Genomic DNA, 26,911 nt, shown 5'->3' with positions numbered 1-26,911 from the left:
AATTTAAGCTCATCTTTGGGCACTCTAGGCTGTGGCCTTCAGAGAATATTTTTATTTGGGGTTGCCCTGTAGCAGCATTTTCTCAAACCGTACTGTGCCTATAGAAAAGCCAGAGAGCTTTGAAAATAATATTGATATTCAGGGTCAACTCCACACTAGTTAAATCAGAATCTCTGAGTGTGAAGTGCAGACATCAGAACTTTTTAAAAGCTCCCAGGAGAATCTGATGTGCAGCCAGGGCTGAGGAGCACTGCTCGGTTGGCTCTGCAGTGTTCCAGGCTGGAAGAACAATACCCAGGACTACTTGAGGGGGCAGCGTGGACCTGAACACCCAGGAGGCTGGGGGACCGCCTTGTCTATGACTTAGAGCTTGTTGGCTTAGAATCTGTCAACTGGTTGTAGCTTGAGCTCTGGACAGGGTCCAGCCGGTGAGGGACACAGGCCTGGTGGGCCCCTGTGCAGGAGCAAAGCCCTGGCCCTGCCGACCTCCCTGATGCCCCGCACTCTTCATTCATGCTGAGTTCCTCTCCATGGCGTTCTCATTCACCTGACTCACAGTAGTTGCGGTCCCCTTCCCACCGCGGCAGGGAAAAGAAGCCGAGCGAGGTGGTGACTGACGGTGTAGCACAGTCTGTCACCGGGGGTGGCCTCTTATGGCTCCTTGTGGTCAACTCCAATGTCATGGGGTTGCAGGACCTTTCAGATCCAAATCCACAGGGAATCCCGTGTATTGCCTTTTGTATGTATATTTGCTGGGAAAGCAAGTTCAAACCACTCACAGATTATTGTCATTCCATGAAACAAGTTTTGGGGATTTTGAGAACAAGGTTCCAAATTATCTATTCTAGACAGTTAGTATGCTATTTTTAGGTTATGGAAGAGGGATTATAAAAATCAGAGTGTTGCCTTTTATTCTGCTAAATAGGAAGAGAAAAGCAGGCAGGTATGAATGCCTACTGTTATGTTGTGGGCCCATAGACCCTGTCTGAGGTTTCCCGTTGGTCCTAGGACCCAAACAAGAGGCCACATGTAGTTTGCCCATAGATCTGTAGTAACTGTTATAATGGCCACTGAGAGAGGAGGACAAAGGACTCAGCCTGCTGGCTTGTCAAGGTTGGGTAAGAGGTGTGGGAGGACAGGCTCCCAAAGAGCCATTCCTGCTGCTCCTTGGAGCAGGTATACGGGAAGCCTGAAGGAACAGAGCACCCTGGCTGGACCTGGCCAGGATTATGAAACATTTTCTGAACTGAGAACCCATGCAAATCATTCTTTCTAATTTTGGAAGTGGAACAACATATAAAGCTTCTTGTGAAAAGGACACTGCATTTTCCCAGAGTTAATGGCTCCCATCCCAGGTTAATTGATTCAATCCATAAGAATTTATTGAGAGGAGGGTTCACTCATTCATTCATTTAGAAACTTGCAGTAAGTTTCTTCCAGGTACAGGCTCTGTGCTGGGTGTTTGGGAGATATAGACACAAATATTATTGCCTCTCTCCACAGTTGCAGCAGCCTTGTAGGCAAGACAGATACAGAAACAACTTTCCATGCGCACTGTGGAAATGGTTTCTCTCCCAGGCTTGTGCAAACCTAGACCAGATCTCAGAGAAAGGAGGGCTCAGCTGCCTGGGGGTATGAGGGAAGGCTTTGCGGAAGAGGTGGTGGTTAAACTTGGTTGGAAGAATGAGGAGGATACCAAGGATAGAAGTTGCAGAAACACGTGTGGGTGGCGGGGGCCTCCCGAGTTTGGGAATGATGGTTGAGGTGGGAGAAGGGGCCACCATGTGAAGGATCCTGTGAGCCGTGCTGTGGAGTGTAGACTTTATCTGTGGTCAGCAGAGCCTCAGGAAGGTTTTCAGGAATGGCTATGACAGAACCACACTTTGCTTTGAAAGGCTGGTGAGAAGTATGGAGGGGAGATTCAGGAGTAGATTATATAGATACAGGGAGACTGGTAGAGGTAGAGATGCTGAGCAAGGGCAGTGGCTGTGGGAATGCTGAGAAGGGGAGATGAGTGGTGAGTAAGAGGGGGAGGTGCCCCAAGACAATGATAAGCCCATCACTATCTCGGGGTCTGGGGGAAAGGGAGGAGAACTCTGGCTATGGCACCATTAGCTGAGTTAGGCTGGGATTGCCTCCTCACTCATCCTTTTAAAACCTTGTTTCTCAACCCTGGCTGCCCATAAGAATCACTCTGGGAGCTTTTAGATGTCTGCATTCCCTGCTAGCCGGCTCTCTGGGATGGGGCCCAGGTTTGGGTTTTCCCGTGCAGCTACCGACTTAACTGACTCTCCCTGCTCCTGCCACATGTGCTCAAACACATGCACACACCCCCACGTGCACACCCCCCCCCACACGTGCGCACACACACTGTATTTGACTTAATAAAGCAGTTGCATTCACGGAGAACAATGACAGTGGACATTCCCAGAGAGGTGGGCTGGGGGCTGAGCTTGCTCTTGGACAGGAATTCCTCTGGAAGGCTGTCATAGCACCAGGCCCACACAGGATTTTACGAGTGTTTAAGTCAGCTTTGCAGCAATAATTCCCTGAACAAATCCTTTGGGATCAGAGCTTTTTTGTTCAAATCAGGTCTGTGTGTAGAGGTCTAGGGAAGGAGCCGGGGTGGCAGTGTCGGGAACAGTCTGAAGGGTGGGCTAGTCTCCCAGCCGGGCTCCGGGCCAGGCCAGGGGATGGACACCTCTGGGATCTGTGGCCCCATCAGCGAGGCTTCTCTATTATGGGGCTGGAAGGTGATTCAGAGAGCAGGAGGGTGCCCTGGGCCAGCAACAGCCCAGATTGCCTCTTGGGAAGAGGTATGGACAGAGTAAGTTTGCAGCAACAGCCCAGTTTGCCTCTTGGGAAGAGGTATGGACAGAGTAAGTTTGGTGCTGAGAGTAAATCTTTGCCCTGAAGCGATACTTCTCAAACTTGAGCGTGCCCAGGAATCACCTTGGGATCTCATTGAAATTTAACGGTGCCGAGTAATTCTGCTGCCACTGCCAGTGGACCTAAGAGTGGCAGGTCCTAGAATGCACCTCTGTCTGTCTGTCTATGTGTGTTTGAGTCAGTTGAGTGTGGAGACAGCAAACCACCTTAAAAAGAAAAAAAATCTTCAAAAAGTTGCCATTTTCAATCTAGTTTTTGAAAAACCTGCACTATTAGAAAAAATATTTCAGAAATGGAAACTGACAGAATATATGAACTGGTCTATGCATTAATTAAAAATATATCTTTTGCCTTAGCTTCTGGGGGTGCGTGAGATCAGGATTGACCTTTCATTTTGGCAAAATCATTTCCGTGTGTTTTCAGGGAAGATGGGAAAGGCTGGCTCCTTAAATTCCTCAATGTTTAGTGTTCCTTAACCGTGGGTCAAGTCTTTCTTTTTACAATAAAAGAAGGCCTGGGGCACACAGCTCATAGACTTCATTCATTCTAAGGTGTGACTTTTCCAGAGCTCAGGCTTTGATAGGGAGGGAAAAGAAAAGAGATACAGTCAGTCATCAGTGCATTTGGTTGCTCTCTCCCCCTCCTAGCATTATCCTATCATTCATTCTCTCCAACTCTCAGCAATTCAGTTTCAGATGTCAAGTATTTGGGTTCAAGAGGGACTGGATATCAACCAGACCTAAGTAGATTTTGTGATTTGCATTCGCATTCCTAAGAAATTAAGTTAGGTTGCAAGAGTAACAGTTACCAAAGTCAGAGAGTGCCCCCTGGTGGTTGGCACCGGGATAAATAACATGATTTCCCTCTCTGCCCATTTATATATAAATTCACAAATGAGCACCAACTTGCTACAGGACGGTCATGGGTCCTGCCCTCGCGGAATATTCACCAGAAAACTTGAAAGGAAAAATGCTGCCCTTTATATTTTACCAGTTTTTTTAGAAAAGCTGACAGATATTGTTTCTTATTTTTTTGAAGGGTTAGGTGTTCACCTTGGATAAGAATTTACATTGCAAAACAGGGTTTTTTCCCCTATAAAATTAGGATTTCAAATTAGATATTCTCCAATATTATTTTCAGTTCTAAACTTGTAGAATTCAGTCCCTTTATCAGCAAAGTTGTAGTTATTGAATAATAATTTGGATTTAAAATTGAATGGTACTTAATTTAATGCAAAATACTAAGTTTATACACACACACACACACATCTGTAGTCCTTTGTGTTAGCACAGCTCCAGTGCTCTGTGTGTATCAACTGGCTTAATCTTATGACAACCTAGAAGGTTCGTGTCACTATTGTCACCCCTATTTTCAGATCAGGAAACAAGAGGCCCAGACAGATTAAGTAAGTTTCCTAGGATTACACAGTTCTTCAGTAGCAGAGCTGAGACTGGACCCTGGGCAGTCTATGTCTGCATTCTTGTTCTCACTGCCTGAACTGAAAGCCAGCCCCTAGCTGCTGCTGCCCCCAGGGGTCAGATTTCTTTGCTCTGTGGCCAGAACTCCTACACATTTAAAAAAGAAAGAAAGAATGTATGGATTGAGTTTAAATGAACATACCATATCCCTGATGCAGACCAAAGATTTACAAAGAGTAACAGGTTGTGGGATTTCCTCTGGGTATATGTGTGTGAATAAAATTTGTCACTTGCCGTGATGAGGGTGGCTTAGAGCTCCTCAGAAGCCACTGTTGTCCTACCCTCCAGGGAGGTGATGTAGATGGCTAATGAGCAGCTGTTGGTTAATTGATTGATGACTTTTCAAGGCCCTTTATAGACTTAGAATTCTGTTAGTCTCTGTACAAGAAACAGGTTGCAAGGGAATGAAAGGTAATTTATCTTTTAAGAATTAAGTGAAATCCTTTAACATCTTGTTTTTGTGCCTAAAGTTCTATTCACATGTTAAGTGTTTTTTTGAGCTGTGTCAGGGGTATAGTAGTTTAATCTGCTTTTGAAATTACTGTCATCTGATACATTTGTTTAAGTAAAGATAACAGCCCCATTGGCTAAGTAGATTCTCCGAATGATGCAACAGAACCGTGGAACATTTGGAACATTTGTAAACTTACTCCAGGGATTACATTGAAAATTGTTTTACTCCATTATAACACACAAATACACACACACACACACACACACACACACACACTTATTTACATGACTCCACTTAAAATCTTTGAGTATATCTCATATCCCTGGGTCTAGCACGGAATCTGGCCTGGTATAGAATAGATGCTCAGTAAATGGCAAATTGAATCAAATGAAAAACAAACATTAAATTGAAATAGTTCATTGAAACAGTTCCTTCAGGCCAATATGCCCACTGCTATACTCTACATCTGTACCAGTCAAAGCTTTTAAAGAGGGTGGGTGAGAATTACAGTAGTAAAAAATGATCTGTTCTACTGAAAAAAGAATTCTTAGCCTGGAATATTTTCTGAAATGTAATAAAATTTTAAGTTGAAACTTTAAAAATCAGAATTTTATAAATGTGACCTAATTTGGGCTGAAGTTAGCCTTAGCAGTATCTATAAATAAATAGAATGGTAAGAAAATGAATACCTTAAGAATTATTGGAAGAGCTTATTCTGGCTGCTTTAGAGAAAGGTTTGTAAACAAGGTCCTTAGCACATTGTAGCAAGTGTGCAAAAGTTTAATATGAATATCACTCTTTTAATTAAAGAAGACCTAGTAATACTAATTGAAATACTAATTAAAAACATTTTTAGGAATTAAATGTATATAGTATTACTATATAGAAGTATATAGTAATGAAGTTATATACTTCTTTTAAAGCTAATACTTAAAAAGCTAATATGGATTTTCTTCCTGGTTAGAGCAAAATTGTGAATTTTGATAGTATGTTGTTTAAATGGAATTCACACTAATGGATTTACTTATTAATGAGAGATGGGTGTCTTTTATATTCAAGAGAAATGTTCAACAGCCATTGAAATATTTTGACCATTTGCTTTTTTTCCTCTAAAGATCTTGACCATCCTCATTGTCTGTCATACAAACTGGAACTTGGGTCAGACCAAGAAATTCCCTCTGATTGGTATTCATTTGCTACTGTTCAATTTGTCATGCTTGATACCTGCGCCTCGAAGACAGAGGTCAGGTCCCTGGGTATGGAGAGTGATGTGCAGCCACAGAAACGTGTTCATCAGCGAGCTTGCTACAACATCCAGGTACATCCCAGACCTCCCTTAGGTTCAAGTTGGGGCTTCCAGAGCTGTGCCTCTTTGGCTTTAAATATTTATTTTGTCCTCTTAAGTGACCATGTATGTGTTGATATTTGACATAGAGAAGAGTCCAGCCATGCAAACTTTATGCTCACTAGTGAGCCCTCAGTTCTTGCCCTTAGTTTTAGAGGGGAGACTGAGCACAAGGTGTCATGCACTTAATAATTTAGCTGTCAATGAAAAACAGAGTATTAAAAAGGAATTCACATTTTGGAAGCATATTTATAGTAAAATTATGTTAGAATAGCACTGCACAAAATGTGTTCTGTGGAACATGTATCCATAAGATGATCCAAGTAAAACATAAGTTGGGGGATGTTGTATACTAAGTTAATATTGAATAAAGGCCCTGAGAAGTCCTGCATTAAAGAAACCAGTTAAACTTACTTAAATCTACATGTTGCTGGAATAACTATGATTAATGCCATCCTGATTTTCTACTCATTTATTCCTATTAAAAATAGTGTGATTATATAATACACCATTAATCAACCAGTGGTGCTATCATATGGTAATGAAAGTGATGTTTTTTTCCTTTATTTTGGACCATCTGTTAAGAAGTCAGTCTATTTGGGCCCAATAATTTTTTTATATTGATAAAATTAATGATGGGTAGATGCTGTCCTGTGCAGTCTCTTCTGGACTGAAGGACTTTTTCTCCCAGCTGCTGGCTGACATCCCTCATGGGCTCCAGGGACTGGTGTATGCAGGGGTATAAAGGCCCCTTTGCCTCGATTTAGGGTAATTCTGGATTGGCAGAGGCCTTTATTGTGATTACATTACAGCCCAGCTTCTCCCTCTGCCCATTCTGCTTCCTTCCTTCCCCTTTCACTCCCCCCACAGGTATTGACTCCCACAGCACTCCCGACTAAATTTCTACATGCAAATCTCCATCTCAGAGGCTGCTTCTTCAGGAACCTGTTGGGCCAAGTGCACACGGAGACTGTATCTGTACCTATTTTCCTGTTTATAGGATGTTCCAGTTTTATCATATAGTTTTAGAGAACAGCTCAAAATTATATAACAAAGTATATTTAGCTTCAATAGCTTGGACTAACTGATCTGCACTGGCTGATGGCCGTAGGTGTCCAAATGGTATTCCTGCATTTAATAAGTATCTATTGACCAATTTCTAAGTGCCAGGCACTGCCCTAGCAAGGAGGGACACAGTGGTGAACAGGAGAACAGGGTCCGTGTCCTCATGAAACTTACCTTCTAGTGGGTGGAAGCAAACAAACAAAAAATTAGTAAACCAATAACCAATATGATTTCAAATAGTGACAAATTTTGAGACTAATGTAGGTTAACGAGATAGAGGGTGTTGGGGAGCTTCCTCGTTGCAGTGACCTGATATGCAAAACTGGAGGAGCAGCAGATGGTTTGGCCCAGCTGGTTTCCTAGTTTGTGTTTCAGCTAATTTGAGAGATAATTTTATGTGAGTTATACATCTTAGATGGGGCCAAGGCTGGATACCTGATTATTCAGGGTATAATCATCATATCTTCAGCCAGATCTGCAATTGTCATATCGATATTTGTGTTTTGTATACATTTTATGAAAACTGTGTTTGACTAAGAAGAGATGAAGGTTTTGTTCCTCTTCCAGAACCAACCCTGGAGGGAAGGATCTGTGTAGCCACAGTCCTTGCCTAACAGGACTGACTAGGACTTATTGCCAGGTTGCGTTTGTTAATGTTGTCCATGTTTTGTTTTTGAACAACAGGTTGAAATAGAAAAGAAATGGATTAAAATTGATGGAGAAGACCCAAACAAAGCTGGTGACTGCGTTACTCAGTAGGAGTAGCAAGAGCAAATGAAGATGACCCACTTTTCAAATATGTAATTCACAGAAACCACACAAAGTTCTGCTACTGCACAGTGGAAATGACTTCTGAATAGAGGGCTTAGAGGAGTTTAGACCTGAAACCAAGCAATCTGTATTTTATGCTTTTGGCATGTTTATGCCCCCGAGGGTTGGTCTAGAATGTGTCTATAATTTGTGTGATGTTTTTGCTTCTTGTTGACACCCAAAGGGACTGTTATTTGATGTGTGACCCAGCAGCCGGTTTGGCTAACGGGTTTTTGATTTTTGATTACTTAGTGGCTGATTGTTTAGCACTCTGGATTCCCTACATGCCATATTTAATATCCTTCAGTCTCTATTTCTTGCTGCGTTGGCATCTATACCAGAGGGTGAGGCAATCAAAGGAGACATAAACCAAAATACTTAATTTTTCCTTTTGCTCATGTCTGAAACAGCTAAGTGTAGAATGATGTTTAAACCACAGGCTAAATTGGAGATTTGGAAGTGTCAATGATTTTGAATTATATATATTGCCATCCTCTTACCACATTGCTAAGTAATCATCAGCTATATTTGGTACTTGTCTTTCTCCCATTGTATTATTTCCAAAATGTCTTTGTGTGTGCTCCAAAGAAGCCCTTTCTGTTTTTAGTATGAGTCACTAAGACAAATTGTCTTTTCCTTGGAGGAATTCCTTTAAAAATGGAATCCCAGTATTGGACACTAGTTTAAAATATTTATATACATTAAGGATAAACTTTTAAGGTTCATGAATATTGTTTCTCTGAAGTAAAGATTTTAAGAATGTTTTTGATACAGTGTTATTTGTAAGTAACTCGAGCCTCTATTGAGTAGAAATAAAAATCATATGATTATTTTATGCTAGTTCTATCATGCTATTTTATAGTAGTTCTGCTTAGAGTATCTTTCTTTAACAGGTGAGCAAAGTGAAAGACATTAGATTTGTCTACCTTGATTTCCAAGAAGCAACATTTCTATTCTTCAAAGCCAGGTAAATAACTATAATAGTTTTGCTTCTAAAGAAAAGCCAGCATTAGCAGTTATAATTCTGTCATTTTATTTTGGTATGAACAGTGAAAGGTCAGAATTTTCAAATTCATGAAATCTTAGGCTAGATATTTTTTAGTCTGAAAAACAAGTCCTCCATATGGTATTAATACATCTTCAATTTATTTTGAATCTTAAATATGATTAGGAAGTAGTTTTCTCTATTTACTAAATTTGACTTGAGTCAGAACTGTTTTCATGTAATGTTCTTCTAAACATAATTTATTTTTTGAGAGTTTATTTCATGTTTAATTTAATATTGTGTTACATTAGTTTTAACCAGTTCAAAAAAAAAAAAAGATTAAAACAAACTTTTCTGGTGGTCTGTATCAATCAGCAGCTTTTATTGCTTTCATTATTTTACTATAAAGGCAAGCAATGCAAAAACCAACTGTTAAAATAAACTGGTATTGCTCTTTCAAGTCCACTTGATGCATTGCTCATAAAAGCATATGCTTGATACCCACTGTTGACAGAGAGGAGGGCAAATCTGTGTTTGCATCTCATTTTTTTAACTCCTCCATCTTTCTGTATCATCTGGAGTGGGCACACCCTGGAATGTCTTCAGTCTGCTCAGAACAAGTATGGAGACAGGCCTAATCTGACCCAGCACCCTGCACCCAGCGTCCAGCACCCAGCCGGGTAAATTAGCTGCGTCAATTACTGCCAGTTCCTTTCTACACTTGTTTTATGGCGTCCTGCCCATAAAGAACTCAAAATCTGATTCAGATGAATTTAATGAATATTTACACTGCAAAATAAATTCAGCAAAGGGTTCAATTAATCACCCCTCATGTTTCACAGGTTGATGAGAATCTGTAGGTACCTGGCTGCTGGGGTCGTTTATTCGCCAGCCTTCAGGAGCAATCTCAACATTCAGTGTTGAAAATATAGTTAACAAAAGGCTGAAGAAAGCCCAAATTGAGTTTCTGTGGCAATGCAAAGGTTGATAGCATTAACAGCGGGGTGCTACAGCATAATTGTTCATTTGCACATCTATTAGGATCCTTAAATATTCATTACTTAGTGTTAAATTAACATTCTGTGTAGGGAAGAGAGGCGTTTTAATACAATTCTTCTGACCTCAGAAATGGTAGGAGGTCAAATGTGACTGTGGAGCTCTAAGTGAAAAATCCGGAGGGCCCATTTAGTCTTACAAATTAAGAAGTGGAACCTCCTCTGCCAGAGAGTAAATGATCTTCAAAATACCCCTGCTTGGAAGGGAGGGAAAGGAGAAAAGAAGAGAAGGAAGGATGAAGTGCTCCTTTTCTAGCATTTTAATTTAGGTAATTTAGATCATCCCTTTATGAGCTTGACCTTCTGGGGATCCATCATTGATTTACACGATGGCGGACTTTCAGGTAGCTGATCTGTTTGGGACTATTTGTTCTGGTTTGGTTGCCTTGTAGGCAAATGATCATATTAATTGTGTAAATGAATTCATGAGTTGATAGTTTCCTGATCAGCTGTGCAGATCTGAGGATTTTAAGGACATTACCTTTTTCTATGGGAATCGAAACAGTTTATCCATGAAAAAAGGTATGAAAAAAGATACTTTGCAGAACATAAATAAAGGCTGGAGTTTTTTTGTTTTTTTTTTTCTTTTTACCTGATTACAGATGAGATGGTTCATGGTTTTAGTTCCTTTAATTCTGGAGCTGTACTTAGGATTACAGCCCTTTTTCTTATAAATTCAGTTAGAAGGACTTCCTTAACAACGACTAGGTATTACTATGTTTTACTCAAAATATGATTTTATGTCGTGTCAATACAAATATAAAACAGATTGAGCCTTAATAATCATGTAACAAAATACTTTGTAGATTGCATATTGATTTTTCTAAAATTAAAGATGTATTTCAAATGATTCCTGCTGTGCTATGGACTTATATCTCCTTCTGCAACGTCTGAGGCTTTTTTTTTGGGGGGGGGGGTATGAAATCAATTTCAATAACCTTAAAGAAATGACTCTCTGTCAGGTATGTGTACACTGCTTCACTGTTATGGAGTCAGTGAATGTGGCATCTTGTCACTTCTTGGAAAAACAAAAACACCACCAAACTACAATTGATGATGTTAAAGGAAGATTTCTAAAAGAGGGTATAATCATGACTATCATTCAGACATAAAATGAACATGTCCAATATTTTATTTAATTCGTTAACTAATGAGGAAACCAGTAAGCTGTTATAATGGTTCAGAGGAGAATTTGAAGAGCAGAGACATAGAAAAAGAAGTTAATTTACAAATGGCTGCAATACAGGTCTAGCCACAGGACAATAATCAAGTCACCTTTACACCAACACAATTAATTTTTATTAATATGGACAAGGATCATGTACTTTATTGTCCAGTTTCTACAATTTACAGAGTAGTAAAATACCCCAAAGATAATGAAAGGCATTGAGAACCCAGATGAGTGAGCTGGGAAACCCACTAGTCAGTCTTCACAACTTTTTCTGACAATGAGGACTAACTTTGTCCACAGGTGACAAAGGATTTTAGGCATTTAAAAACAAAATTTTTTAAGTTTAGAAAAAAATTTTTACACAATTGTGCTCAATGTATTTCAGATAAGGTGTGTGTATGGAGGAGGAGTCCAGATTAGATACGAAGTGAATCAGCTCTGATAAAGAACAACTAACCCGCCCCTACTTTTTCTAAGAAAGCTGCTGTGTGTTGAAATTCGATTTTTATCTAGCTGTCAAAGTTAAAGTTTCAAAACTGAATTAGGACCTTGAGACCAGATCATCAAGCACTGTTTTAGGCAGGGCTAGAATTAACAAGGCTTGGCTCTAGCTCTGCAGGAACAATGAGAGGATTGAGTGGCATAAACTCATATTTGTAGCAAAATTCCTCAAATTCCCATCAATCATTTCTTTCCTATTTCATCTCCACTCCACCCAGACTGCCCCACTAGATTTTGATGGGTCTCTCTTACCTTCCCCATTCTCTGCAGCTCTACCCGGAGGACGTTTTGTGTCAATACCCAGGGCTTCACAGCACAGAGCTGTGTGTTTTAGGTTGGGCCATATGTAATGGCCAATATTTAACTCTTCTTGGTGGCAATTTCATGTGGCTTAACCTAGTTACTTCCAGTTTATATGAATGAAGGATTTTTCTTATTATAATTGTATTAATAAGTTCCTGCTTTGAACTGGCATTGAAATGTGAATTAAATTATATTCTTTAAAGGAAGACGGAATTGATGTCAAAATGTAACTAGCTGAATTGCGAAAAAATATCTTAGGTAAAAGCTGTAGTTTAAATTGTTTAAAGTTTTAAAAATCATGTTTCATCTATTAGGAAAATGAAAATGCTTAGATTAATTGCCATGTGTTTTAAAAGATTAAAGTTCATTTTTGTGAGACTTCCTAGGGGAAATGTTTGGAGAAATGCAAATCACCATCACACCTAGGAGTTTGCTTTCCCCTCATCTTCCTCTCATGTACCTGCTCCAGCACTGTCTCCCAAACCTCAGGGAAGAGAGTGTCTTATTTAAATAACATAATCGTTACATGATGACATTTTCTGGAGAAGCCAATTTTGTATGGCCCAGAATTGATATCCATGAAATATAATTTGCAGTACACGCTTGAAACAGAAGAGGGCATTCGCAGGCAAGCTGCTGCTACCCTGAGTTAGAAACATTAGCATTTGAATTAGGTGGTGCTTGTCTTGTGATTAATAAAAGATCCTGGGGTCATTTTGTAAAGCATATCAAAGCATTGTGAGTCCAGTGGAGTATAATTAAAATTAGTGCTGTAGATAAACACTTTAAACTATTCTTAATGCCTGGTCTAAAAATGCTGTTGAATACAATTTTACACATCCCAAAGATTCAAATAGCATGCTTATCTTTAAACATTTCTGTCTACTAAAGAGATAGAAAAATAGTGCCTTCCTTTTCAACAGATTTCAAACAAACATTTTCTAATGGGAGTTAATACACTCTAAATATCCTTACTTTAAATGATTTGTAAAATTTAATTAATCTACCGTATTTTTCTTCAGAGCTTTCAGTTGCATGTATCACGGTCGATATGGTCTCTTAAAAAGCTTCAGCCCAAGATTGTAGTTTCAGATTCTTAGGTAAGAACAAGCAAATATGTGCTTGAAGAAGAATATTCCATGCTACTTTGGCATGGGACAAGCCTTCCCCCTGATTTTGTCTTCAGAAAGTAGTAATGAGCATTTGTCCTTTCAAGATCCTTCTTGCAGAAATCTTTCTGTTGGATGATGTCCTTCTTTTATAAAGCCTATTAGAATAATATGTTTCCAAAAATCTAAAAGCAGCCTATGCATGAGTAAATATGTGAATGTTCCTGGAAACCTGACGCATTTCCAAATGTGGGGTTTCACAATCTGAAGTTTGCTTGCTAAGACATTGAGTTTCACGATTAACCACTGTGAGTCACCTAAAAATGCAATCTGACCATTGCTCCAATCAGTCATCTACCTGATTATTATAATGCTTGTTGAGTGCATTTTAAACTCCTGCATTCTAGGCACAGGATACCCAAGCATTAAAAACATTTAATTCCTGCTCTTGCAAAGGTATTTAATAGTTGCATAAGTCAGATAATAAACAGATATATAATTATCAAGTTGTGATAATTGCTATGCAGAAAAATAAAGCAGGGTAGAGCCACGAAGAGCAGCAGAAGAATGCTATTTTAGATCAGTTAGCCAGGGAAGTCCCCTTTGATAAGATGGCATTGTAGCAAAGACCTGAAAGAAATGAGGAAGCAGCCGTTCTGATTCCTGAGGAAGACATGTCCAGCAGAGAGAGAACTGCAAAGGTGCTGACATCGGAGTGTGCTTGGCATGTCAGAGGAACACCAAGGAGAGCAGATGGCAGCTGGGTGACTGGAGCAGAGTGCAGACGGCGGGGAAGAGACAGGGGCCAGGGAGATGAGAAAAATTTTGGGTATGTGGGGAGGCAGATAATGTAAAGCCTTTAGGCCACTAAGGATTCTGAATTTTCCTCTGCATGAGATAAGAACCACTGGAAGGTTTTGAGCAGAGGAGTGACTGAATTGAATTACACATTAACATAATTCTATAGATGTAGAAGGCGGCCATGGCCAAGACCGAGCGAGCAGTTAGGAGAGAGGTGATGCTGGTGGACAGCGGCAATGGGAGATGAGAAATGGTTGGGCTCAGAAAATATCTGAAATATAGAGCTAATGCTGAGTGATGATGAGTTGGATGTAAAGTAAGAGGGAAAGAAGGAAACCAAAGATTATGCTCAGATTTTTTACCCAACAACTAAAGAACTGGAGCTTTCTTTTACAGGGAAGGAAAGACTGTTGTAAGAGCAGGTTTGGGGGAGAAAAATCAGGAATTCATGTTTAGATGTGTAACTCGGAGATGTTTATTAGATATCTAAGGGTAAGTAGCAAATGGATATGCAAGGCTAGGAGGCAGGGAAGAGAGTTGGGCTAGAGATGTTACTTTGAGAGACATCAGCATTTAAAGCTGTGGGACTGAATGAGGGCACCTGGGAGTGAATATAAAAAATAGACAGTCTGAGAACAGAGCCCTTGGACTCTCTGAAGTTTAGAGGTCAGGAAAATGAGGATGATCCTATAAAGGAGAGTGAGGAAGAGCGGGTAGAATAGAAGAAATAAGAGAATGGTATCCCAGAAGTGAAGTGAAAAAGGCTGTAGTTAGCTATTGCAGATGCTGATACTAGTGTACATAAGATGGACACTGGGAATTGCCCAGTAAATTTAGAAAGATGGGAATCAATTGTGACCTTCACAGAAATAGTGTTAGTGAGGTGATGGTAATGGAAACCAACTCAGATGGATGTAGGAACAGTGCATAGATGGCTCTTTTTGAGTTTTGCTGTAAATTTGAATATCAGGATGGTAGATGGTAGGAATGAGACATTTTTTCAACACCACCCTTCCTTAAGACAGAAGTCTTGGTCTTCATCTTGACCAGTGTCTCTTTCTTCATCTTTTTTTTTTAATCCTATTGGTGTCAACTCTTGCTGACATATTCTCTCTTTTTCATTGTGAATGCTTATAGAAAATGGTTCCTTGTCATCTTTCACCCCCATGTCATCTGACTCTTGCGTTGTTTCTAGTATGAATATTTTGGATGTGCCAGCTTGCTTTTCTTTAGGGTTGTCATTAACTATATGTTTGGTGTTAAAGGCATTACATTTTTCAAAATAAATCAAGCTGTTGCTTCAATCACCTCCTCTTTTGCTCCACTAGGACAATGTCATTTCATGTTGTTATGGGAACCCCACTTTGAATATTGTTATGAAATTCAGAATAACTCTGAACCAGTTGCTGATTTTACAACAATACTGCAAATGCCTGCGTTCCTCCAAGTTTCTGCAGGTTGAAAAAGCGCAACTATTTATTCAATAGTTTTATATCTACCTAACAATTTGAACTTTGATTCTTGGTTATGGTCTGGATGTAAAATAATAGTCTATGTAAATAATTGTGTAGTAACTAATAAATGAATTTTAATAAAATTAAAATATTTGCAAAAGGTACACTTTAAGCATCTGCTAAATCACACCACTAATGTAATGTTTTATTTTCTCAATTCATTTTTTAGTTGTAAAGCAACAGTTAAAATAGAAGAATAAACTTCAATTTTAAAGCTATTATTATCCAAATACAGTAAATGTTTCATGTATAAAGTAACCAAACAAAATATTACGTTTTGTAATTCACACACTATTTCACGCTTTTAAATTTAATGACACAAATAAAAACTCCAAACGGTCACACAGAAGGATGGAATTGAAGTAAAAAGTTCTATTTCTTCATCTTTACCATTTATTTTGAATCTATGATTTAAACCCAGAGTATGTAGTACGAAAGGGATTGGACATGAACTGTACCTGAAGCAAATTTGAACAATTCTGATCCAGTATGAAATTATTCCCAAAATGAGTATGTGTTTCTGAGTCCATTTGTGTTGAGGGTTCAGTTGTATAACTGGGAATTCTCCAAATTAAGCTACAGGTAGAATGCAATGTTTATTAAATGATGAGAAATTAAAATGTCCTAATTGGAAAGTTATATATGCATCATTAGATCTCAACAGTAATTACAGCAATCGTTTAGACTGTATGCCAATTAAAAAATTGAGGGGCTGGTGGGTGAGGTTTTTATGTGGACATTGTTTAGAATAATAAAAAGCAGACTGATTTTCAGTCTGTTTCCTTATTATGTTTAAATTCTCTGCAGACAATGTACCCTGTCACCACCTGCACCAGGGCTGACTGTCCCCTCCACCCCATCCTTTATACACCATTAGATGGTGGATAGTTCTGCTGTTCCAGTAGAGAAAGGAATATTGGTGATGTAGAGGAGAGAGAGAGAGAGAGAGACAAAAAAAAAAAAAAAAATTGCTAGGGCCCTATCTGAGTAGATGAGAGGTGGTGGGATCCAAGGTACCAACAGAGGGGCTGACCTAGAAAAGAGCATGCATGGTTCACCCATTGCAGCAGGAGGGAAGACTGAGCTTATTGTACGATACAGGTAGGCCTATGTATCCAAGATATTATCTCTTAATTTCTTTTCCAGAAATGGACTGGATTCAGAGACTTCCCACCACCCTGGACACAGGGTCCCATCTCTTTAAGGGCCCTTCATGACTTCAGTTTTATGGTTCGTGAATACTTAGGTAACATCTTCCAATTTATGGGCTGTATGCTGGTATTGATACTTGAATATCAACTATCCTAACCCAAACAGGGACATTCTTGTGATTTTGGAACTGCGATTAATAATCCCCTCTAACAGAGTATAAATGGTTAAGGTAGTTCTGATTCAGGAAACACAATTGTGAACACTCTAGAATTTAGTCTCTTTTTTTGCTCTCTGAGTGGCTGGGTGGGGGTGGTAGATGGCTCCTAGTTGTAGAGCCTGTCCTTTTCTGTAGGATTTTATTTTGATATTTTCACACTGCTCAGAGAGAATTCCACCCAAAGGTCCTCAAGTGCCATGAAAAGGACAAGGAAAGAGCATTTTTGAACAGTAGCATTGTTAAATGCCAATAGCCTGCCTCTCCAGTGGATAATTTTGAGACATTCTGAAACACTTTTCAAAGGCTTTGCTAAGTACTCATTGTGGAAAAGGACAAATTCTATATTAAACTCGCAGTGGGATTAGAGATGGCCTTGGGTAAAATTGTGAACTAGAAAGAAGCCCTCTTTTTATTGCCTTTTCTCATGTCAGTGGATGCTTCATCCCCTGCCCCCTTTATCTCTTCAAGGCTCTTGGGGTCTTCCCACTTTCTTCCTTTTTGCCTTATAAGATTGAACCCCAGGAAAGGACTTGCATTGTGATTTAGATCTTGCTGTTCTTCCTTGCAGGTGTTGCTGCGTCTATAGGCCTTTCTAAGGCAGCTGCTCCTCTTTCCACATGCTGCAGACTTCTAACTGCTTTTCTGCTTCCAGTGCAGCCCTCCTGCCATCCACCCTCCCGCCAGCAAGGAACGCTTTATCTGGAACTTGCTTACCAGCCAGAGTTAGCTTTTGCCACAGCTTGCCTTGCTGTCTATCCTCTGGCCAATCTGAGCTGCTCTCATTTCTTCAAACCTACCATGTCCCTTTTCACACTTCCACCTTTGGCTGAGGCAGGGCCTCTGCCTGGAACACTCTTCCTTGCCCCTTCCTTGGTCTCTTACTCTGCTCTCATTTCTTCAAACCCACCATGTCCCTTCTCACACTTCCACCTTTGGCTGAGGCAGGGCCTCTGCCTGGAACACTCTTCCTTGCCCCTTCCTTGGTCTCTTACTCATTCCATGGATCTAACTTTAGGGGTTCTGCTTCAGGAATCCTTCCCTGACTCCCCTCTTCAGGTTAGGTGCCCCTTATAAGTAATTTTTAGTTTTATTGCTAAATATTACTAATGTGATTGCTCCTTTATTTTCTTTATTCCTCCTCCCCGTCTGGGATTTTGATTGGGGTGTCTTCGCCCACAGTGGATTCCCATTTTCTGGGAAGAGGCCCATATTTGGGAGTGGTGGTAGGTGGCAGTAGTAGCAATGTCAGTGCTATGGTCCTGACCCTTTGGCCAGAGCTTATGACCTTTGTGCTGAATAAAAAATATTGAATGAATAAATGATAGGATGAACTTAGACCAATGCGCTACTTCTCCCAAGGATAGTTGCATTGTACTCTATAATTTCTCCCCCGCCACAAATAGTCTAGAAATTCCAGTTTACAGAAGTTTAACAAATTCAAATCAATGGCATTTAATGAATGTTTGCCATATATGAGGTACTATGCTAGAAACTCAGGGGGCATATAAAGATGAAAAATACAGTTTCAGCCCTCAAGAAATTTAAACTCTATCATGCTTAATATAATTACAAATCTACCTTTTTCCTAATAAATACACACATATCTTCAAGGGATTGAAAAGATTAAAGGGTTTGTTTTTAAATTTAACTTTTGAAAGCTGCTGAAATTGGAGAGGTTGCACTCTCAGCTTTTTAGTATCCAGTATGTGCCAGGGGCTATGCTAGATGCTTATTACATTTTCTCATTTAATGCCAACCATCAGATAAAATAAGGTAAGTGTTAGTTCAATTGCAAAATGAAAATATGTGTCTGTTTTAAAAATTTCTTGGAACCATTATGTAGGTGGAGAAGGTTTTTCTTTGGCCTTGAAATATCACAGGTGCTTAATTTCTCTTGCCCTGTTCATATAAGGATAAAATGTAGCCTTAATGAAAAACATTCAGATAAGCTTATCCCAATTAAACACACCCAAGTAAACAAGTATTTGTTAGGAACTTCATATGTGGCCAGGACGATGCTGGGTGCGATAACTTAGGGAACAAATGGAATTGTATGAATCATAATGTACCTAAATTTATGGGACCATGATGTTGCCCATTCTCAAAGCCAAAACAAAACACAATTATAAACTAACCAACTCACAAAAACCTGATGATATTGTCAATAAACAAGATCTATTCTCAGTGAATAAGAAATCCTTAGTAAATAACTGGAGTTTTAGATGGTTTAGTGCTTTAGGAGATCTTTCATTGCATTCTCCTTTATGGCCCGAAGCCCCGTTAACCAAACTTACTGTCATGCATTTACCATTTACCATTTTTTCCCCATCTCTCTTGAGTAAAAGAAGGAAGTAACACATTTTAACTATTAACTGTTGACCTCATGAGAGTCCTACTCAGATGTGTGTCTATTTCTCAGAAAGATATCTTTCACATTATTGCAACATGGTATACGTAATTCTTGCTTAGTTCCTCCTGAGAATTGTTTATCCAAAAATGGTGCCAGCATGATTTTTAATAGTGCTACCAGGGAGAGACAGCTGGCCACCAAGCTGCTTCAAATACCTACCCCATTTGAAGCACATGTCCAGCCTGGGCAAGACCCTGTAGGTCAGTCTGCCAATGAGGTGAGAAGGCACCCAAGTTCTCTTGGAATATTGACATTTCCCCTTTCATTGCTTATTTTAAACGAATTAAAAATTTAGGTCCATTCTAGAGAAGAGAGCTTCCCTGGATACTTTCAAACAGCTTTATCGAGGACTAATTTACATATCATAAAATTTACCTGTTTTAAGTGTACTAAACAATAGTTCTTAATATATTCATAGAATTGTGCAGCCATCACCACAATCAATTTTAGAACATTCCCATCACCACCAAAAGATCCCTCATACCCATTTTCAGTTACTGTGTCCCCACCCCAGCCCCTAGGCATCCACTAATCTAATTTCTGTCTCTCTATATTTGCTTTTATATTTTTTGGCATTTCATGTAAATGGAATCATACAATATATGGCCTATTGTGTTGAGGTTCTTCCACTTACTATAATGTTTTTGAGATTCATCCATGCTTATCCATTCAAGTTCATGCATGTATCAATACATCATTACATTTTATTGTTGACTAGTATTCCATTGTATGAATATGCCACGTTTTATTTATCTATTCATCAATTGGAAGACATTTGGGTCTTTTCTACTTTTTAACTGTTACCAATAGTGCTGTGTTGAAAATTTATGTTCAAGTATTTGTGTGGACATATGTTTTCATTTTTCCACCTATGAGTGGAATTGCTGGGTCATATGGTGAATTTATATTAAACTTTTCAAGAAACAGCTCAACTGTTTTCCAAAGTAGCTGCACCATTGTACATTCCCACCAGGGTTCCAGTTTCTCTACATCCTTGCCAATATTTGTTATTGCTTGTCTTTTTTTTTTTTTTTTTTTTTTTTTTAACAAAGCAAAGTTGCATTTATTAGAACTCATTCCATGAGGGAGAATACCATCTCAACAGAATCTTAGCAGTGTCTCAGAAGTCAGAAGTCAGAATGGATAATAAAGTGGGAAACTGGCGGTGGGAAAAGTTAATGATTATTGCCTGTCTTTTTGTTTTCTTTGTTCTTTATTTCTTTTCTTTTTCCTGTCTTCCTGTTGGTTATTGTACCTTTTTAAAGAATTCTATTTTGATTTATTTATAAGAGATTAAGTGTTATCTCTTTATGTAGCTTTTTTAGCCATTGCTTTAGGGATTACCTTATATATACATAACTTTCTCAATCAACATTTATACCAGTTTGCATGAAGTGTAGGAACCTTACCTTCCTCTAAGTCCCTTTTTCTTGGGTGGTCGGGGGTGAGGAAATCCAGGCATCATGTGTGATCTTCAGTGACAATGTGTGTGTGGGGGTGGCGCCTCATTTCATCTGGGCAAGAGTGGAATTCTGAACTCCCCACTTGGCTTTTGCTGACAGGGTTTAGGGTGGGGCTGCAGCATTTTCCATTTCTGTTTGGCTGGATTAGAACTGTTATTTTCTAAAAGTTTTCCAGCTTGTTAGGCTGCCCCTTTCCTGGTCCTTTGGCTGGAGAGAGCAGACTTTTGTTGGAGTTTTTTTTTTAAATCTATGACCATTGGCATTTATGGTTGCCATTTTCTTCTGCTCCAAGTCTGGGTTATATGAGGCAAAGAGAAAACACAGGAACTCACCACTGTGTCATTCCCCAGGTCATGAGGTCCCCAGTTGGTATGTAATCTTCTTTCCACCTTTCAGAATCTTCTAAGGTTTATTTTATATAGGATATCTAGGCTTTTTAGCTGTACTTGGAAAAAGGAATAGGGAGAAGTGTATTTATTCCATGTTGTCCCTACCTCTTCTGTCATTTGAAGGCACCCAAGAAAACAATACAGAATATTCAAGATGCTCTTATTTACCTCTTATGAAATAAAACAAATTAGAAATGAAGTAATGTACAGTTATTATGAACAAATCAGGTTGGTTCTATCCTCAAGTTCGGTTTATTAGCTTTTACCTCCATCTTCTCTAGTGGAAATTTCGGTTGGAGAATTCGCTGGAAACTGTGAATATTATCCTTGCTAATATTTCATGTTCATATATGATTATACATATTATGATTAAAGAAATGAAAGACCCATTTGTTAGCTAAGAAATTACTGAATCCTTATTAAAACATGGATGAGAATATGAAAAATGTAGTGATGGTGTAAAATATATTTGAAGTTATCCTGTATTCTCTCCATGAGTTAATTATAATCAGCACCTTTCATACGTATACAATGTATACATCTCTTGAATATTACAACAGTTTGAAATAGGCAGAAATGTGATCATTAACAGTGTTCCACTGTGTGGTAAAGTTACCAATTAGCCGTAGCATTTACTGTGTCCCATGGTCACTTTAACTGAAATGTTGTGGGAGGAGGGACCCATCATGGTGGAACAGTATCTGATGTTCTAATAATGTGAGTTGATTTTGAAGTTGTATTAGAAAATGGAAAATGTTACAAAAGCACAGAGTATAAATGAATCAAACTACCAATGATGTAACTATTTCAAAGTTACAGGGTGAGGCAGAGATTATCTGGATTTTCATTTCCTGCAAGATGCGAAAGACGAAACAAGGTAGAGAAACACAGTACTGCAGAGTTTGTGCATCGGTTGCAAAATGTCTGGAAACTAATTATGAATATTTGCTGCCTTGAGCCATGGGCTCATAGACTAGCTTGTATTTTTCACTGCAGATAAACATATTATTTAGAGTCTATGCAGTTACTGAAATACCCTGCATATGACTGTAAAATTTAATATGTGAAAGATAATGGTCTCTCTCTAAAGTACAATTTTTTTTTTTTTTTTTTTATATTCCCATCTGAAAAAAAGCACTTCACAGAAATGGCCTTTTCTCACAATAAGCAAAATGAAATTGTTTCTTTACTTTTTCTAATGGAATCTCTGATAACTCCATGCAAAAGTAATGAGACATACAGAACGTAAAGAAATTATTCTGATTATTAAAATTTGGTTAAATGTTGTAAAACTGGTGTTGATTACCAATGCTACATGAAATATATATTATGACCCTCTAAACAAAGCAGGAGAAGTGAAAATCTGATGCTCTGAACTGTGATGGGCATTTGGGGAAGTGTTATATGTTTTGGCACAGGTGTAATTTCAAAGAACTACATACTTAAAGAAGGGCCAAAGCTCAGCATTCCTTTTTTACTCTCTATGTACTAACATAAAAAATTTGTCTCTGTCAAATGACTTCACTGAAGCTTTGGGATCTTGAAATTTCAATTTTAACATCAAAAGTGCTTTGTGTATGCAACACTCTTCCCCTCTGAGTTTGAAAAATTGACAAAAGAAATGTGACCGTTACAACAGTATAACAGTCTGCTTGTTTCATGATAATCTTGGGTCAATGCTATCAAATACCAGCCTGCTGTTAAGACTTTTCAAATGCTCTTGTGCCTGATGAGGGTGCTGAAAAAACTGTAAATACTGAGATTACAATGAGGGAAAACCAAGCCTCCTCTAGTTATAGTCTGTGGTAGGAGATAGTCCTAGCACAGCCTGCTGCCTTTCTCTGGGATCCACAAACACATCCTGTCCTCAGAAGCAGATCTGTCAGCTCTGCAGGAGATAAAACACAATCCCCTAATAGATAAGGGGACTGCAGTTGCATTCCTTCCCTTATTGTCTTGAACATACAGAAACAGTCACTGGAGACCTGCTGATTAAGGTGGGCATGAGCTATGGCATCCAGCTCATGCCCCTATGATATATCTGTCTCTGGCAGGGAGGGAGCAGAATTTTTATACCAAGGCATATACACACAAGAGAGGGGTGCTGTGCAGAAAACATCTCCCTGCCACTGTCATGACTGAGGTCTACTGGCACTGGGGAACCAATGCCCATTAGTGAAGCTGACTTTGTTGTTTCTTCTCTATGTAAGTAACACATTGTTCCACCCTGTGTTGTGTGAGTCGTGCTTCTTTGGTGACCCTGGCACCTTTATTGGAGTGGGTTGACATCTCTTTGGTGTCTCCCTCTTTTTGACCAACATAGTCCAATCAGGAAATGATTCCTGTATTAATTATGTAAGGTTGCTTAATATATTACCCCAAATTACTTAAAATGACAAATATTTATTTTGCACCATTTCTGAGGATCAGCAGTCAGGGAGCTGCTTGGAGAGTAGTTCTGGATCAAGGTCTCTCACAAAGGATGCAGTCAGACTGCAATCATCTGACAGCTCAACTAGGGAAGGATCCACTTCTAAACTCACTCACGTGATTTTGTGTAGGCTACAGATTCTTACTGGCTTTGGGCTGGAGTCCTCAGTTCCTTGTCATGTGGGCCTGGAGAGGCTACCTGAATATCCTCAGGGCATGAGAGCCAGCTTCCCCAAGCGAGTGATCTGACACAGCCCAAGAAAAAACTACAGTCATTTATAACCTAATTTCAGAAGTGATTGTATACACAGACAACTATTGTCTATCTGTTGGTCACACAGACAAACCAATGTGGAAGGGGTCTGTAGCAGTCTGTGACTACCAGGAGGTGGGGCTCATTGGGAGCCATCTTAGAAGCTGGCTGCCACAGGTTCAGTGTAGATTTGCAACTTGAATTCACCTGGAACTTGGGTTAAAGCGTACCTCCTCTAATGACCACTGTCTATTTTTAGGAAGAAATTACAGCCAAGCCTAATGGTGACCATTCAGGCAGACCCCAAGGGGGAAGGGAAAAGTTGCTGACATTTCTCTGCCGAAGTTGCATCATCTCTATACTCAGAGTGTACTAGGTCCACTAAGCAATAACACTGCAATTCTTAGCTATACTTTCCATGGGTATCAAGCTTCAAATTTAATTAGAAAATATGTATGAGAAGGGTGTAGTGTATCATGAAGTGAAATAAAACAGTATGCTGTCACAAAAACATAAGTGATTATCAACCTATGCATGTAGGAATAAAGTTTTAAAACCTGCCTATGAAAAAGATGGAAAACAAGAGATTTTCAGCTGTCTTGTATTCCAGTTTGAATAATTTAAGTGGTTTTATAATATGAGTAGGAATCAATGACTGCTTTTAGCTTTTCTATTTTGGTGAAAGATAGTCACTTTGAATATTCTTGGTAGTAAACTGCCAGGGAGAGATACAGTCATTAAAAATTACTATATAATATTCTTGGCTTTTTTAAAAAAAGGAATTTCAGGTTCTTTTCAATTTAGAAAATTCTTCTAAAGGGTCTCATACAAATCAGCTGTTTAAAACTCACAAACCATAAGGTACCTGAACCAGGCAAGGCAAATACCAAGTAGTATAAATAACTCTACTGCACCTATCTGCACAAATAGCCAATGCAATTTTTAATTAATAGGATTTTTAATCATCAAATAATTTAACCATCTATTTGGTCAAGACCCATCTGCAGGATAGAAAGGCTGTTTAAAAAGCGGGGTAGTGGCAATAGACGTCTCCTTCCCTTTTCTAAGTCTTCACATTATTTATGTTCACATACCCTCAGCCCTGGGCAACTTAAGCCCCTAAATGTCCCTGTACTGCCCTTGAGGAGAGGGAGGGAATTATTGCAGGTCAAGATATGGTAGTTTCTGCCTGAGGAAGAAAAGAAGCCTGGAGGGTATCGACAGTGTTGACTTTGTAGCAGTAGTTCTATACCTTGGCCACATATTAGAATCCCTTAGACAGCCTTTAAAAATCCAAAGCCCAGGGTGCACCCCAAACTAATTAAATCAGATTATCTGGACTGAGACTCGGGCACTAAACGTTTTTGAAGCTTCCCAGGTGATTTCAATGTTCTTTCTAAGGGGCACTAATTTAAGGTCCATCAGAGTCACCTGAGACCATGTTAAAATTACAGAATGCTGGGCCCATTCTCAGAGTTTCTGAATCTGTAGCTCTGGGGTGGGACCTGATAATTTGCATTTTTAACAGGTTCCCAGATGCTGCTGCTGATTCAGTTTGGCTGTAGTTGTATTTTTACTGGAGTCCAGCTGGGTGTGGGATGGAGCAGGAAGAATGAAAATTGGCAAAGGGCTCCATCATTCCTCCCTTTTTTGCTTAGTTTTAATTCACCTGAAAGGTGATGTGAGGCGCCCAAAACTGGATTAGACCCGACTTAACCATCCGTTTTGGCTGGGTTCTCTTCTCAGCTAACCTCTTCCGTCCCTGTGCACCTGGTCTCAGGTTAACGCTGCTCCATTCATTCACCCCCACCCCCACCCCCACCCGCCTGCCCCGGGCATCCGGCATCCTTCTGCGGCTGCGCGGCAGGCGCACCGGGCGTTCATAAACGCGCCCAGAGGCGTACGCCGCCGAGGCCTCAGAGGTGAAGCGCAGGAGCCGCCTTCATGGCCTACGTCAACCCTGTGGTAAGGATGTCCCTGGCCTCTCGGCCTGACTCGCTCTAACGGACTCCTGCACACCCTTTTCTTCCTCCTGGCCTCTCTCAGACTTCAGAAAGCCTCTCCCCTGAGGGTTCTGGCCCTTTCTCACCTACATGTTGGAGGAAGGCCTAGGCGGCCGGAAGTGAGCCTGGCCCACCGGAAGGACAAGTGTCACCCCCGTTTCTCGCTAACACTCTTCCCCAAAGTGATGGTGTCTATGTTGGGATGTTTAGAAGGTGGTAGAGGTGGAACTCACCCTTAACCCTCCCAGTTTCTTATGTGTCTGGAAAATTCCCAGTTCAATTGCATTCTTTATTGTAAAATTTTAGTGTGAGCGTTGACTCCAACCTCTGTTATTTACTAACGTGAAGTAACAGGTAATGCGATATTTCATGTTAGTCAACCACTATTTTTAGCGTCCTCTCACAGATTTTCCCTATGTTTTAACATCTTAATGCTTAAGTGCACAATTTGAATAGAAAACAAACATAAAACATGGACCTCCCACCCCTAACGCCTATCTAAACTTCACAGTAAGAATTTACAGGACAAATGGCACTTGCGAGACCTTGCCTCAATCTTTTAAAAAAAAACCCAAAAAGAAAGAAAAAAAAAAGAAATCAATGATTCAACTTTATTTTCAATTCTTTTAGACAGATTTCACATTTAGGAAAAGGTGTGTGTGTGTTCATACCTGTGTTATTTTATGGGTTTTGTGTATGCATATGCTACGTAAAAGTTTTTACTTTTAGGGACATATTTTAATGTGTACCAATTTCTGATGTTAATGTGTTTTAAGATAAAATAGTTATGTTTGAATATAAGTTTATCACGTGTTCCATTTTATCTGAGGGTGAACTCCAAGAAGGGGTGTGTGGGTTTTCTTTTAATAGAGGAGGGGTTAAAATGGATTTTCTGAACTATACATAGTTCTAATGAAGATTCCAGATAAAGGAAGCAATATAAAGTTTAACTGTAGTCCCAGAAGAGAAAGCATGTTGGATACTTATGTTGCTTTTGAAAAATTGTGTTCTAATGGGTTCTTTTTGACCACTGCTGTTAAAGTCTGAGGGCAGATCTTAAGGATGTTTTAGTCCAAGGAGTTTTTCCCCTGGGTTTAAAAGCAATCACTTTAGC

General features: G+C 39.4%; 1 protein-coding gene across 1 annotated transcript in view; it reads left to right on the top strand.

The window, feature by feature from the left end:
- Positions 1-26,911, top strand: part of LOC119512483 (stonin-1) — a 120,372-nt gene that overhangs the window by 43,047 nt on the left and 50,414 nt on the right. Inside the window, 1 exon segment of the mRNA XM_037807181.1 lies at positions 5,937-6,139. Coding sequence (XP_037663109.1) covers positions 5,937-6,139 — 203 coding nt within the window.

This window comes from Choloepus didactylus, chromosome 17, assembly GCF_015220235.1.
Source record: "Choloepus didactylus isolate mChoDid1 chromosome 17, mChoDid1.pri, whole genome shotgun sequence".
Classification (NCBI taxonomy): Eukaryota; Metazoa; Chordata; class Mammalia; order Pilosa; family Megalonychidae; genus Choloepus; species Choloepus didactylus.
The sequence above is the reverse complement of the archived record's forward strand: the minus strand, read 5'-3'. Positions and strand labels throughout refer to the sequence as shown.